Consider the following 17,374-nt stretch of genomic DNA (forward strand, 5'->3'; position numbering starts at 1 on the left):
TACCTAGTGGACCTAGCTTTCTTCTCCAAAGCAAAGATTTGGCCCAATCCCACCTCGAGTTTTTCAGTGAATATGCTGATGGTGAGCTACACTTGTGAGACAGACCTTAGCGCAGACAGCGCTAAGGTCTGTCTCACGCAGAAGTGCTTGCTGTCTTTGTGGCAATTCCTCCCTTCAGTAACTATCTTGGAGTTTGAAGTAGCTCTCTTTTGCATTGCCTTCTTGATTGATTTCTTTGCTGCTCTGTGAGTAGATGATCTGGTGGCTGCCACATAAAACAGGTCTGGTCTCTTAGCTGTGGGCATGTCATTGGCTAGGGACAACCTTCTCTTCTTACCACTTTCCCCTATCCCTCCAGTGATGCTTAAAGGGATTTAAATCCCCAAAGTTACAACTTTCCCCCTGGCATGGAAAGAACTCTCTATAATAAATCTCTCTTGAAAAAGAATACTCTCTGATCCCCTCTCTCTTGCCCTGTTCCCCAATATACATAAAGGAGGAAGTCCTAGCCACAATTCATAACCCTACCTCCCTACTCAAAATAACAGCCTCCCACCTGGCACCAACACTTCCCCAAAGCCCCCCTTCATCCTTCAAGGATCAGAGACCCCTATATGATGGGAGCTTCCAGTTAGCTGGTACCATTTTGGATGATGGCACACTAAAGCAGGCATGACTGAGCATCACTTCTTCCCTTGAGGGAGCACCAGAGTGGGAAAAGAGTCTGAGAAGAGTGTGCCAACTCAGGTGTTTTTTTTTTTTTGTATTGTGGAGGAGGAGGGGTTTGCTTATGGATGTGAATAATTTTTCTGACGGATGAAAATATCATACAATATTTTCTCATCTGTCAGGAATCGGGGGATCCCTGAAAGCGATAGGAAAACCCCAAGAATTTGTCATGGGGTTCTCTTATCATTGGGGGGGGGGAGGAAGAAAGGGCACACAAAAACACCCCACCAAACAGCTCCCTTATGAGGAAAGACTGAAGAGGTTAGGACTTTTCAGCTTGGAGAAGAGAAGGCTGAAGGGGGATATGATAGAGGTGTTTAAAATCATGAGAGGTGTAGAACGGGTAGATGTGCATTGGTTATTTAGTCTTTCAGATAATAGAAAGACTAGGGGGCACTCCATGAAGTTAGCATGTGGCACATTTAAAACTAATCAGAGAAAGTTCTTCTTCACTCAATGCACAATTAAACTCTGGAATTTGTTGCCAGAGGATGTGGTTAGTGCAGTTAGTATAGCTGTGCTTAAAAAAGGATTGGATACTTCTTGGAGGAGAAGTCCATCACCTGCTATTAATTAAGTTGACTTAGAAAATAGTAGAGATGTGAATCGTGTGATCGATAGTCTTAACGATCGATTTTGGCTGGGGGGGGGGAGGGATTCGGATCGTCGCGGTTTTGTTTTTTAAAATATCGTGTAAATCGTAAATCGGGGGAGGGCGGGAAAACCGGCACACTAAAACAACCCTAAAACCCACCCGACCCTTTAAAATAAATCCCCCACCCTCCCGAACCCCCCCAAAATGTCTTAAATTACCTGGGGTCCAGTGGGGGGTCCCGGTGTGATCTTCCACTCTCGGGCCACGGGTGCATTGATAGAAATGGCGCCGGCGCTACCTTTGCCCTTTCATATGACAGGGCAAAGGTAGCGCCGGCGCCATTTTGGTTCCTGTCCCCCGACGTCACGAGCGTAGGAGATCGCTCTTGGACCCCCGCTGGACCCCCAGGGACTTTTGGCCAGCTTGGGGGGGCCTCCTGACCCCCACAAGACTTGCCAAAAGTCCAGCGGGGGTCCGGGAACGACCTCCTGCACTCGAATCGTGCTGCCGTAATGCAAAATGGCAATATGGCCATACGGCCAGCGCCATTTTGCAATACGGCCCAAGTATTACAAAATGGCCGGTGCCATTTTGCAATACGGCAATATGGCCATACGGCCGGCGCCATTTTGCAATACGGCAATATGGCCATACGGCCGGCGCCATTTTGCAATACGGCCCAAGTATTACAAAATGGCCGGCGCCATTTTGCAATACGGCAACACGATTCGAGTGCAGGAGGTAGTTCCCGGACCCCCGCTGGACTTTTGGCAAGTCTTGTGGGGGTCAGGAGGCCCCCCCAAGCTGGCCAAAAGTCCCTTGGGGGTCCAGCAGGGGTCCGGGAGTGATCTCCTACGCTCGTGATGTCGGGGGACAGGAACGAAAATGGCGCTGGTGCTACCTTTGCCCTGTCATATGACAGACTAATATATATATATTGTGACATCAATCCAATTTTATCAAACTTTATTGGTGAAAATTATTTTATAAAAGACAATCACAAATTATCCCAAATACCCCACACAATAGATATAACAATAAAACATAATCAACCATCACATATCATCCACACTCATTTATTCAACCACTCATAAAATCACATTTCCAAATTCCTAAACATTCAAATGCTTCGACGTGAAATGTAAATCATCTCATACCACATTAACAAATGTAGATACAATATATTTTGTAAGCAGAAAGAGTCTAATTGCACATAAATTTATGCGTTAACAAACGCCGATCTTCTTTATCTCCTTGTATTCTCTCTACATGTTTCGCCTTCCCTCAGGCTTCTTCAGGAGAGCTTTTCCAAACAATCTCCCACTGCTCATGTATCCAACATCTATCCACAGGGTTTTCTAAAAACATTTTAACATAATTTACAATTTTTGAATAATTTAAATTAAAACATTTCTCAAATCAATATTTTATAAAATTGTTTAAATGTTATCATACCTGTACGTCCCAAAGAACTTGCCCAGACGCACAGTTTGACACTTCCCCGACTCCAAATTCACATCATCTCAACCATTCAAAAACATGGAACACTTATCTCAGATTTACTTAAATCAAAAAGTAAAACCAATTAGAAACAGTCAAAGTAAATGAACTTTTCTCAAGAGACCACCAGCATGACAAACAACAGTTCTTACCTTTCTCATCTTTGGCGAAAAAACGCCATCACCACATCTCAAGAAAACGCTCCCATCGAGTGGATCAACGGAAGTAAACCTATCCCCTCCTACTTCCTTTTAAACCAAGCTCTACCAATCAAATAACCTTAACTACACACTGTCTCCACCCCTAAAAAACATTTCCTCCAAACCAATCAATGGTGTTACCATTCCAAACAGTTTAAACCCCTTCAAGCCCGCCAAATTCAAACCTATCAGCAAAAGGCATTCAATTAGACTCTACGGCTCTAATCGGGAGAGCTTTAAAAACATGTGACCCAATCGATTTTATCATTCAATCCTTTTGGCCATAAAGTCTGTAAATTAAAAATCCATCGCTGTTCCTTTTGCAATAGCATTTTATTTATATTGCCACCCCGTCTAGCAGAAACCTTTTGTAATACAAAAAAACGGAGATCTTCCACCGCATGATTATACTCCCGCCAATGTTTCACTAGGGGAGCTGTTTCCACAATATTTCTAATTCTGCTGCAATGTTCTAGTATACGAAGTTTCACCATCCTTGATGTTTTTCCTACATAGAACAGCCCACATGGGCATTTCACAACATACACTACCGAACTGGTTTGACATGTAGTGAGATTCCTTAAGAAAAACTGTTTCCCAGACACAGGATGTGAAAAATCCTGTATTGTTAGACAAAGTTTGCATACACTACATTTAGTGCAAGGGGAATGTCCACCTACTTTCTCATGCATTTGCTCACTATCACCCAAGTCCGAATGAACTAGAATGTCCCTTAGATTCCTAGATCTCCTAAAAGAAAACATAGGGGGATCCTGCATCCCCACAAAGCCACTTACAAGGTGCCAATGATTTTTAACAACCTGTATAAGGTCCCCTACCCGATTAGAATAGGGTAAGACACACACTAAAGACGGTGTATTTCGTGGTGTCTTCGGATGAAGTAATAATTCTCTATTGATATAGCGAGCTCTTTTGTAAGCTTTCCTCACTATACTTGTGGGATAGCCCCTTGCACTAAATCTTTCCTGCAAATCTTTGGCATGAATCTTAAACGATGGTAAATCAGAACAGATCCTTCGTATCCTAAAAAATTGCCCTACAGGGATGTTTTCTCTGACATGCTTGGGATGATAACTGTTAAAATGTAACAATCCATTCCTGTCAATCGGTTTCCGATAAAGCTCAGTTACAAATTTGCCATCCCTCTTTCCCACTTTCATATCCAGGAATGATACCCACTGATGTTGGATATCACAAGTAAATCTGAGATTCACATCTTGTTCATTCAAATAATGAAAAAAGTTTTGAAACTCACATTGCGTACCAGACCAGATAACAAGGATATCATCAATATAACGGCACCATGACCTTACATGCCTGTACCATGGTGAGGGATAAACAAATTTCTCTTCAAATGCTGAAACGTACAGGCATGCAAGGTCAGGCGCCATCGTCGCGCCCATAGCGGTTCCATGAACCTGCTGATAGAAATCATTTTGAAACATAAAATAATTTTGAGTGAGCGCTATTGTGGCCAATTCCACCAAAAAATGTGTTGGAACCTTCTTATTCATTCTGGTATCTAAAATCTCCTGTATTAAATGTATTGTAGTTCTCTGAGGGATATTGGAATAAAGTGATTCGATATCCATTGAGATAAACAGTGTAGGTTCCAACATATCAGGTAAAGATTGTAAAACTGTTATCAAATGTGATGAATCCCTTATAAATGATCTGGCCAATGGAACAAAAGGTCGTAGAAAATGGTCTATATAAATGGACAAGGGTTCTAGTACCGACCCTATACCGGCAACTATCGGTCTACCCGGTGGAGACTCTAACGATTTATGCACTTTCGGTAGAACATAAAAAACAGGTATCTGAGGATTTTGATTCATCAAGAAAGCTGCTTCCTTGATGGTTACCCAACCAACACTTAAAGCTTCTGTTATCACCTCTCCAATCTGTGCAGATAACATTGCAGTAGGATCTCCATCCAATTTCCTATAAAATTTACCATCTCCCAATTGCCGATTCACCTCCCATATATAGTCAGCTTTATTTAGAATTACCAAAGTCCCACCCTTGTCAGCTGGTTTGAAAACCAAATTACGATCACAACTTAGATGTTCTAATGCCTTAAACTCTTCCTTACTCAAATTCCAAAAAGGAAAACGATCCTCTGCCTCCTTCACTTTCAAATCTCGTTCAACCATTTCCTCAAAAGCAGCCATCAACGGATGTATAGGGCCTGGTGGAATCCAACAAGAGGGGTTCTTAACCACTGAACCATCAACATTGACATTCTCATTACCCTGGAAAAAATTTTTTAACTTCATTAACCGAAAGAATTTTTGCAAAGCTACCCGAATTGCAAAAGAATCATATTTCGGAGTAGGTGAAAAAGAGAGACCACAATTCAACACTTTTAACTCTACTGTGGTCAGTGAACGAGAAGACAAATTTATAACTAATTCATTCACGACTGATGATTGCGTTCCCGCAATCGAACCGGACTGCGGTTCCGGGGTGGACAACTTCCTCGTCCAGCTCGGCGTTCGGTTCCTTGTCTGGATTTTGTCCCCTGATCTAAAAAAGTTACCCATCCACCTTCCTCTCCCTATGATCCACTCGAAGATGAATCAAAAGTGGGTGATTTCTTATATTTAATTCTATTTGTATTACACCAGGGATAAACATATCCCTGAGTGTAGTCCTTTTCATCCCTCTGAAATTTGTTCAATTTAGTTTCTTTTATTTTGTCATGCATATTGGTGATCTCCTGTTCCAATTCACTCATTTTTTCTTCAAATTTATCTGGGGATGTGTTCTCTTTTAGAGTGGCACACAATGTATCTATCTCCCTATCTCCCTCTGAGTATCTATCAATAATTTCTGTGTAGTCTCTACTATCAGGATCATAAGATCCATTGCACATTTGTTGAGTATTGAATTCCACTTGGCTATGGGAATGTGTCTTGCTACCTACGGACTACTCCCCCCAAACTACTCTGCCTCCTCGGACTCACCAGAGGTACCTGCTCCTCGGGGGCCTCGCTCTTTTTCTTTACTTTCAGATTACAGATAGGAACTGGTACTCACTCCTCGAGGGCCCATGTTCCTGGACACTCTGAAGATTCTCTACTACTTGGAAGCTATCGCTGCTACAAACAATTGTGAGTTACCATCGCTCTCTCAGAGCTTTCCCTGGAACCAGGTACTCGCTCCTCGAGGGTCTAAACTTTTCCAGCTCCTGAGCTTCCTTGAGTCCTTATGTGAGTTTTGTCATATAGTTCTGTTCATGAACTCTGCCTACTCACTTTCTACAGTTTCTCAACAGCTCAGCCATCCTGGATCGCTGTTCCAGTACCTGAAGGACTACAGCCCTGCCGGGCATATCAGCTCATTACTGCCACCTCTGGTGGTTTCAAAATCCTGTTTAATAAAATAACTAATGTGTGTCTGTCTCCATACTCAAGCCTAGCCAGTGGTCCCTCTCGGAATATCCTCCCAGGGGGTGTGGTCATCTGCCACCAGTCCAGGTATCCACCCACAATTATATCAGATTCATTACAGATTGCTACTCCTTAGCAAGACGATATCTGAGACACTACAAGATTGCTGACTCCTTCTTCTTTAGGAGCCAATAAGAACAGATTGCTAACTCTGCAGTCTAACTAAGAGCAGATTTATTACAGACTAGCTGTACCTGGCCACGTGTTGCTGTGGCTCAGTCTCGTTAAATGGAAAAGAAAGAAAAGAGAAAGCGCACGTTTCTAATATGTTTAAGCAAGCTGTTCTCTGTTCAGCTCTTTGTGCTTTGGCTGCTGCAGCTGCTTGTGATCTCTTCACAGCCACTTTCTACTGCATTTGCTCTGCTCCAGCTGTCCCAACTCCCTCCCCCCCCCCTTTTCCGGCGGTAGATGGACTGGCTTGGCGACTCTTCTAACCTTTCTTCCTCCTGTGTATAACTGTCCGGCAGTCCCTACTCCCTCCCCCCTTCCCCAGCGGCAGAGGAATGGGCTGAACCATTTCTCGGAGTGGCGACTCGTCTGCCCTTTCCTCCTCCCCTCTGTGACATCCAGCATGTAGCGCAGAGCTCTATGGACTGCACATGCGTGGTAGAGCTGCTCTCTACTGCGCATTTGCGGTCCGTCGGTCAGAGTCCATTTATATTGTAGATAGCGTGTGTTGCTTTTACATCCAACAGATGGCACTGTTTTTCCAAAAAAGCATGTTTTTACTTGTCACAGGTGTGACATCTATATAATATAGGTATATAAAAAACATAAAAACACGCGTGTATTCAAATGCAATGTTGTGTCAAAATTTCAAAGCAATAGGTGAAGAACTTTCAGAGATTTAAGATTTTGAACAAACAAACATTTACATTTTTATTTATATAGATTGCTAACTCCTCATGGAGAACACATCAGATTGCTAACTCCGCAGACTAACTAACAGCAGATTTATTACAACCCAATACCGGAAACAAGTCCGGTACAGATTCACATCTAACTATGGACACATGGAGGTAAGTTGGGAAGACCTAGAAGGGGGTATTTTATCACCAGGTTTTTATGAACTTGGGGTATCATGCCCCATTAATTGGCTGATGCTCTTGGGGCTAATTGAATACACCTGTGAAGTGTATTTAACTACAATGTGGATTGCAATATTTATTGCTTTGTATGTGACACAGCTTATCATCATCGTTTATTTATGACATGCTTTTCCACCAAGAGTTCAAAACATTACTATTTATTGAATAATAATCAGTTACAATCAACAGAACAAGAGGAAGGAGAAATAAATAGAACAGTTTGATTTGGATTTAAATTCAAGAATCCTGAGAAGGATGTGATGAGTCCCAGTAATAGAAGGTAAGAAGTTATAGAGTCTGAGATTTGGTACATATTTCTGTTTGGATGAGCTTATTAATTTTTGGTGCATATTTCACCTGATTTATACACTAGATCAGTAATGCAGAAGTATATGTTACCAATATCATGCAATAATATTTTTTATGTGCATTGAATGACAATTTTGATGTTGAACCTATGTTACCACGTTAGTGCACCTTAGTAAATAAGCCTAAACATTTGATGCATTCCCTTTGTTAACATTTTTACAGTCCCACTAGAGGAAACAGTGTGCAAGATAGAGAACTCAGAATACTTCAACGTGACCACCATTTTTTCTGATTACCAACTATTAATGAGCAAGCAAATAAACATGATCTCAGTGGTGATCAACACCAGCATCCTACTTGCACTGACAAAAAACACATAAAATAATAAAATGAGACCATCAAAGTAAAGTTCAGGGCAGCTTCAAATTTTATCTCTCTTACACTCTGTCATCATACCCCTCTCATGTGTCCCCTTAAGCAGTTTAGGAAACATACAGTATTAATATAAGTACAGTCACTATATTTTGGCAAACAAAATACAACGAGCATAAATAGTGAATAATTTGTTGCATGTATGACAAGTTCTTTGGTAGGTGTTAGTGCTTTAGACTTCTCTAACACTGAAATATGATGTATAATTTGTCATGCAGTAAAACAGAGTACTTTATATGGGAGGCAGATGCCAAAAGTCACTGCAGACCAGACTCAGCAACTTATTTCTGGGCAGAATAACAAGGATGTTAATTTATTGCAAAATTTCATTACAGTACTCTGTTCCAGCTGAGCTCTTTCAATTAAAAGTCAGTGCCCTTTATTCGAATGCAGTCTTCCACTAGAAACACTGGTGGTACTTTCTTCAATGGATTTGATGTAATTATACTGAATGATTGTTGAAAATGGTCATAGTCACATAGACAGTTTGGTAGAAAGAAGATCTATAATTCATTCAACCTTTTCCTTGTAACCTAGTCTTGCAATGTCAAAAACTAAAACTCCAGCACTCGGAGGATCCCAAACTCCATCACTTCATCTATTACTGAAACATTCTGCTTAGCAGTAGAATAGATCAAATTATTCTTCATATCAACTGCTCAATTTCAACATTCATCCAAAATTTTCAGATGTACCACTACCCAGAGATTCACAGAAAAGTTAGCCAGTTCACATATCAGAGCTGAATTGAAAATGTTTTCATGAAATGATCCTCAATATGAGTAACATAGTAATATTTTCTCTGCTGAAAATAATACCAGGCATGATACATTCCTTCTTGATACATTATGTCTATTTGCATGTTTTATCATTTTTAGCTTGAGCTCAGCCCCAAGCTCTTTTTTCAGGACTACCCTGCTGAACATTGCAAATATATAGTCTAGCTACCCTCAGTAGAATTTCCATTAAACAACATACACTATAGATTTAAACAGCATAAATAAATGTGACCAAAAAGTCAGCTATGAGCCTTTGCCTCCTCAGTAACTTGTAGATTTCAGTGTTTACAGGCAATCGAGCAAATGATTCCTAGACTATTAAAAAGAACCTACAATTATTTATATTGAAGAGAAAGATATTTGTTATGGTGTTGTAGGTTAAATTATGGTTTAGATATATTCAAGATTTGTCTAAAAGGTCCACAAGTGGAAAACCTTTGAAGCTATGTCACTGTAAATATTATAGATGGAATCCTACCATGTCATCAATGGGCTTCACCACTTTCATGAATGCTCCTTTTTCCAGGGCTTCTTCATGCTCCCTTCTGGTTACTTTTCTGGTATCAAGGAACTTCAGATTGGGCAATTTGTACAAAACAAAATACCTATAAGAAAGATGTGGAGGTTTATTTTTTGACAACCCATTACTATGAAACACTGCATACTATTCATGTCTCTAAGACCCTCATTTTCATGTGAAACCAGACATTATGGGGAAAGTCCTCAATGGCTTTAAGATTCATTAAGTCATTGATCAATTGGAGTAGTGGGTTGCAAATGAAAGTAATGTAAAGCAAGGGTGACCAAGTGTTCTCAGTGGCACTGATTTGAAATAGCCTGCACCTGAAATGAAAGCAACAATTCTGCACAACAGTGGTAGTAGTAGTAGTAATATGAATGCATTGTACTTACATGAAAGCATTGCTGTTAACTGTAAGGAGCAACAATTACAATAATTTTTTTCCCATGTTTTGCAGGTTTAATTAATTTCTTTTTAGTGCACAATAAATGTTTTTAGCACACAATTTTTTATTGCACACTACAAAAATTAGTGTGCAGTAATAATAATGAAACAAAATGGGAAAACATATGAATGCACATCCCTATAACATGGGGCTTCCAAGAAGGCTGGGATTACCTTCATTGAGGGACTGGAGTTGAAACCTGAACTTCAAAGAACATGGGAAGGCCAGACTTTTTGCAAGAGCCTCACTATCCTTGATCCCTTGGGAATTATTACAAAACTTGTGAATAGGACACTGAAGTGGGCCTGAGTGTTTGACTTGAGTATTGGTATTATAAGAAGGAAAGTTGAAAACAGCAATGCCTGAAATAGTCTACAAGTAGCAGTGGTAGAAGTATGCTTGGGACAGATATGTTTATTTTATACTTAATGCCACCTTTCTTCAAAGAAAATTCTAAAATCAAATAATACAGAAAGATATTGAGGGCAGCTGTAGGAAAAGGATTGAGAGGTCAGGTAAAAGAAATGGTTGCTGTTATGTATGGGAATTTATATGTGCATCTAACCAAAGTGCAAGAATCTCAACTGGGAAGATACAACTGGCATTTTGCTCTTTATCTGCCATCATTTGCTATGTTACTAACATTAGTAGTCAGAATAGTCAGAAAACAGAAAAGCCTGTAAATACTGCCCAAAATAGAATCTCTGATCCATGCTGGAGCAAACCACATCTAAGGTAAGTTCCCCTTTATGCAGGTTATCCAAAACACCAGCTGATGCTGAGGTCCTATTTCTTTATGTCAGGTTCATGCTTTTCTTGGGGATATAACTATTACATGATGCTATTATATGCAGCTGTCTCATATCTATACATTTATGAAGTGATATTAACATTCACAATTGATTTTTAATTGCATAAACAATTGTTTTGAAATATATTTGTTTTCAGCATCTTTAGTGGGCCATGAGTGAATGATTGAGAAGCCCAGGGAACCTCTCTTAGAAGAGGTCTTACACGTACATCCAGCTTGCTGGCACCCATTAGTTACATTCTCTCTAAAATTGGTTTGTGATAGTATTTTGTTTGGTATAATTCATCGCCTGTTTCTAGCTACTACACTGTTCCTATTCTGTGTGCGCACCACCATTAGTATTACAAGGGTTCATCATACTATGGGTATACAATGTGGCATAGATACTACCCATGTATTCATTTTGAAGTCCTAGTGTGGAACATCAACAATAGATGCACATGGGGAGGACAATTTTCAAAAGCCATTTACCTGGGTAAATACTGATTTACTTAGGTAAAAGGGGTCTCTGAAATCTGGCTTCTCCTAACCCAGCTAAAAGTATGTACATGGTTCCATAGCATGTGTACTTTTAGTCAAATTAAAGGTATGCATTCTTAAGATCTTGTTTTAGGTGAGGATGTAGAATGTACACAAAGCATTTTCAAATATTCATATGTTTCTCAGCCAAAATGTATTCCACACAAAAGCAAACACAAAGGGGTAGATTTTATAAATCTACGCGCATACTTTTGTTCACGCACCAGGCGCAAACAAAAGTAAGCTGGATTTTAAAAGATACATGCGTATCTGCGCTTATCTTATAAAATCCGGGGTTGGCGCACACAAGGGGATGCACATTTGTGCAACTTGCATGCGCTGAGCCCTGCATGCACTACCCGTTCCCTCCGAGGCTGCTCCAAAATCGCTCCGAAATCGCTGCAATATGCCTGCTCGAGGCGCATTCCGGAGGCCATGGCCATGCCCCCGGAATGCCCCCAGGCCAAAACCACGCCCACGGCACCGCCCCCGGAAGACGTGCCGGCCAAGTCATGCCCCTGACTCGCCCCCCAATAACGCCCACCCCAGGAAAGCCCCGGGACTTACGTGCATCCCGGAGCTTTGCGCGTGCCAGAAGCCTATGCAAAACAGGCTCAGCGCACGCAGGGACGTTTTAAAAGGGTTACGCGCATACTTTATGTGCGTAACCCTTTTTAAATCCGGCCCAAAGTGCATAGACTAGTTGCACCCATAGACAATTATCAAAGGAACAGTACAAGGAAACTTTCCCTTTGAAAACTTGTGCAAAGTCCATGGGTACTAAATACCTGCAGCTTTTGCACCTTGGCAGGCTGTTTTTATGGCACATAAAGAACAGGTAGTTTGCCTGCTTTGCTTTCCTTTTATAACACCACAGAGCAGAAGAAGCTGGTATATAGGTGAAGGGGGTGGATTTGCACCACCAAACATCAAAGAGAAAGGAAGAGTATTCTGCTTTCTTAATACAGCCATATGAGATATTTTCCTCTTCTGGAGTGCTTATTGATCCAATGGGGTATTGAAGCAGGGAAGGAGGAAATTTGGCTGTGTCATTTGAGCCATGGCAAACCACTGACCAGTAGGGTCTCCCTTAGATGGAAGCCTTAGATATAACCTTGGTTTATATAACATGGACCTAGAGCTGGTGAGATGGAATTTAGTGGGAAGTAGGGAAAAACACAGAGAGGATCCCCTACCTGATAAAAATAGCGAATGTGTTCCTTACAGTGTCCTTATTCCCTTCCCCCTCCCCTTTCTTCTTTTACTGGTGTTTACCTCTCTCCTGCTGACTTCCCTCCCTTCCTGGTGCTCTGTGTCCCCTCTGCTCTTTTATAATTCTCTCTTGTTCTCTTTCCTCTTTTTGCAAAACCTCCCACCCAACTTCCTGGTGCTCTGTCTCTCTCCTCCTGTTCACTTCCACTGTGCTATCTCATACCAAACCTCATCCTGCATACCTTCACTACTGTTGCTTATCTATTACTCTGCTTATCTAGGTAATTCCCTAAATTGAATCACACATTGGTAGTTCAGTGCTATTCTCATGCTGCTGGAAGAACTTAGCTGGCACCATATATAGGAAAAGCACAGGCTGCAAGTGCAGCACAGTTCAGACTTGTTAAATTAAGTTATTCAGAGCACAGAGGAAGAAGAGATGGAGAATGGAGTACAGTGGAAGAAAAGAAGCTGGAGAGAGAGAAGAAAAGAGTGGAAAAACCGGACAGCTAGTAGAGGAGAGAAGCAAGCCACAGGGAGTAAGAAGGAATTAGGCTGGGTAGGGAGGACAGTGGAAAATATAGGTTGTGAAGCAGGAGATGGAGAGATGGAGCTGGACTGGGGAGAGAGAGTGAAAGAAGAATGGAAAAAGACAGCAGAATTAGACAGAGGAAAATGATGTAGATATGGGGTAAAGGGGAGAAGGATAAAGATTGATACACAGAAACAGAAGAAAGAAAGAGGGCAAGAAAAGAAGTTACAGAAATCAGAGGAAGAACAGTTTGAATGGGAAAGAAAGAATGAGGAAATAAGATGGAGAAGACCAAGAACAGAAAGAACAAGCAAAGAGCACATTTCAGAGGCTGCAGAGCATTAACTCACTCAATGCAGCCCCTGGAATTCTTGGCACAGATTTTTGCTGTGAGCAGCAGGACAGCTTGTTTTCTTACATGTAAATACCATATATTTTTCCTGTGGATGATCACCTGTTTAAGGCAAAGTCCCTTTGAAAACTGCCCCATTATGTATGCTGTATCTTAATGTGTACAATTGTTTTCTGATGTACACCATCTACAAGCTAAAATTTGAACATGTTTATATATTTTTCTTCAAAGCAGGTACAAAAATCATGCTGCAACTGAAAAACAGAGGGTCTCAGGACAGATGGCCCTGCTTGTTGCGCCTGTAGGTCTCAGATGGCTGCGACCTCTGATGCTCACTTCTTTTTTCCCTGCACCAGCAATTCTTGGAAGAATGGCAGCGTCCGCCTGCAAACGCCGCCTTCCCCGGGACGGCGTGGACAATCCTGTCCACCATCTTGAATTGGGGATTACCTAGGGCACGCACGCACCAAGCACTTTCTTAAACACGTCATGGCGGGAACCTCGGGGGTGTCCTCTCCGCATGACGTCACCTGCCAGTGTATTTAAGCTATTCGGACTTTACTTCCTACAAGTTAGCAAGGACTTCCTTCCTGCTGAATTCCACTCCTCTTGGAGATGCCTCGCTATTCTGAACTCGTTCCTGCACTCTGGAACTTGAACGCTTTAGGTATTCGCTCCTCGGGGGCCTTGTCACGTTCTGGCTATCCGCTCCTCGGAGGGCCTTCCTGCCTGGAGAATCCATCTACTTTTGTTTGGGAACCAGCCTTGTTCAGCCTTGTGAGTACGCTACTTGCTTGCTACCATCTTGCTGACGGATCCTCAGGTGTACCCCGTGCCTCGGGCCACTACCGTGCTTGCCTCAACAAACCATCTTCTACACTTCGGAGTGAGTACCATCATCTATCCTGCTCTGCTGACCTCCTGAATTTCTCTTACCAACTTCAGTGCTGATTCTCGGCGTACCCCGCGCTGCGGGCCACTACCGGATCTACCCTGAGAAGTACATCATCTGGAGGATGGGTTTCCCAGCATACCCCACTCTGCGGACCACAAACAGGGATATCATCACTGAGCTGCCTTAATACTCTGGACTGTGCCTTTCTTCCCACTTGGTGGGTACTTCACCTATGCTCCAGTCTAATAAAGTCTCATTACTATCTGTGTCCATCTCAGCTGAGGCCATGCCTATTGTGGTCAGTCCCCACAGGGCTCCTCCCTGTGGGTGGAGTCATCTCTCACTACGATCCAGGGTCCACAACCATACCAGAACATAACACTGCAGCCTTCAGGGTTTGTTTCCTCATATGTTCATCTTTAGAGCAAAGAGGGGTTGAGAGGTACAGAAGTATGATTTAGAGTTGTGATCCTTTTATTATTATTATTATTATTATTATTATTATTATTATTTATTTGTACCACTGAAGTATGAAAACCAATTTAAAGGGTTCTCAGTTCACTTTATGATATCCCCTGAAAACCTACCCCAAAACCCCCCTGTGCGTGTCGAAAGTCCCGGGGCTTTCTTGGGGGGGGGGCATGTCGGGGGCGTGTCACGGCCGGTGCATCATCTGGGGTGTTCCAGGGGCATGGCCACGGCCTCCGGACCAGCTCCCGGACCGGACCATGGCGTGCTGGCAGCCGGCCCGGCGCGCAAGTTATGCCTGCCTCGGGTAGGCGTAACGTGCAACAAAGGTAGGGGGGTTTAGATAGGGCTGAGGGGGTGAGTTAGGTAGGGAAAGGGAGGGGAAGGTGCGGGGGGGGGGGGGCGTGGAAGGAAAGTTCCTTCGAGACTGCTCCGATTTCGGAGTGGCCTCGGAGGGAACGGAGGCAGGCTGCGTGGCTCGGCGCGCGCAGGCTGCCGATTTTGGGCAGCTTTGCGCGCACCGACCCCAGATTTTAACAAATACGCACAGCTATGCGCGTATCTATTGAAATCCGGCGTACTTTTGTTTGCGCCTGGTGCGCAAACAAAAGTACGCGCGCGCATAGTTTTATAAAATCTGCCCCCAAGTGTGTAGTTTTTACTGGGTCATCTCACACGTGGTATTATATTATGACTTATCTGGTAAAGCTGTCATTGATATACATGCAAAATAGTTTATGCTCACTAATGTTATCTGCAAAATGTGACCTTTCCTTTTCAACATCAAAATGACCCCCGCTAAGAAACACAAGTTAAGGCTGCTCACCATTTGTCTTTTTTCTATCGGAACTCTGTACTGCAGTAAAGGAACCTGAATAGATTAAAGGTGCACATCTTTCAGTTGAAGATAATACTTCCATCTTGTGTTTCAGGCAGAAAAGCAGTGATGACAACAGATTCTTTCAAATGCAGACCCCAGACAGAAGGAAACAATATGTCAGGAGTGATGCTCAAAAAAAAAAAGAAAGAAAAGAAAAGACACCCACTAAGTACAGGGTGAGAAAAGATGAATATTCAGGTGAAGAAAACATCAGCAGGGGGAATTCAGCAAAGGTTTAATGAAGGGATGAAAGATGCTAACACAAAGGAAGGCAGGGTGAAAGATGCTGAATGAACGATGAAGCATTATTCAGCAGAGCTGACTTCAGATCACAGTTCCGAAAATGTCATTCTCAGACTCTCTTTTTTGTTGAGGATGGGCAATATGAAGTTGATTAGTAACTGTATGGCCTCACCAACATTAATTCTAACATTTAGGAGGCGAATATGTAACTAATTGGAGTATGGCTGGATATAAAATTCTATTTTTTTTTTGCTTCTTTGTAGGATTTATTAATTTCTCCAAAAACTCCTTAAAAACAGGTGGTTAAAAGTGCACTTTTATACAAATCAAAATCCAATTAGGTTTAAAAGAATAGCAATTCAGTCACCAGCTACAACAACAAAACTATCACCACACCACTTGGTCAATTTAATTTCCAAAGTGTTTGCCTTTTTTTCAAAGTTCCTCCTATGCTGTGTAATTCCCCTACCTATGAAAATCTGATCTATATAATTCAGGGTACTGCTGTGTTTGCACCATTCTGAAATATCCAAAATATTTCTATACTGTTATTTATTTTTTAACTCTTTATTGAGTCACCAAATGTACAAGTCATCTTAGTTGTAAGCAGCAAACATAAGCAAAACAGTGAGAAAAAAAAAACTGCACCACTCAACGTGAACTCAACTCAGCTTTTCCAAATTATTCCCCCCCCCCCCAAGATCGGTAACAGCCCCCATCATACTCACCCCATTCATACCCACTCACTCATCACAAAGCACACACACAGTATGTAGCACCTGTGTACAACTCCCATAATCACACACTTCGCCTCTAAATTGCAGCCTGTGCAAAATATCCTTTCAAAGAGGAAAAGGATTTGCTATTCACACTAACATGTGGGATATTTGCTCCAGTCATTGCGTGCCAAGATCATATGTTTTTTCATATCTATATACTGCAGGGGCCTTCTCTGATGTGCTTTGAGAACAACATGTACAAGCATTAATTAGCTCTAAACGAAACCCGATTATCAAAACCTCTCCCTCTCATTCTCACTCCAGTGATAACACAATAATTTGAACATGAGTATGGGATCAAATATAAAAAGAAAGTTCAAACCAAAGAATAACATAATATTGCCCATGATCACAAGTAAATAGAGGAAAAAAGTAAAATATTTAAAATATACCACTGTCCTGCAGTTCTAGTTACTTTCTATGGGACACATTTTGAATAAAACTTCTGTTTTTACTGCTGTGATGCTTCTTCTTGAGCTTACTGATGAAAGAGGTATTTTGTTACTTCTATGTCTGAACCATTTCAGTTTGTATTGGCTTGTTGGAACCCAGTGTTTTAGTCTCCAGTGGCTTTACCGCTTCTGAAGATACAAGAAATAAGTAGCTTTAG

At 41.8% G+C, this 17,374-nt stretch overlaps 1 protein-coding gene across 1 annotated transcript in view; it reads right to left on the reverse strand.

Annotated features, from left to right (window-relative positions):
- Positions 1-17,374, reverse strand: part of LRMDA (leucine rich melanocyte differentiation associated) — a 2,937,053-nt gene that overhangs the window by 1,174,389 nt on the left and 1,745,290 nt on the right. The window contains exon 6 of the mRNA XM_029609518.1: positions 9,587-9,713. Within this exon, the coding sequence (XP_029465378.1) occupies positions 9,587-9,713 (127 nt within the window). The remainder of the gene's footprint in view (positions 1-9,586; positions 9,714-17,374) is intronic.

The sequence above is a fragment of the Rhinatrema bivittatum genome, chromosome 7, assembly GCF_901001135.1.
Source record: "Rhinatrema bivittatum chromosome 7, aRhiBiv1.1, whole genome shotgun sequence".
NCBI classification, from domain to species: Eukaryota; Metazoa; Chordata; class Amphibia; order Gymnophiona; family Rhinatrematidae; genus Rhinatrema; species Rhinatrema bivittatum.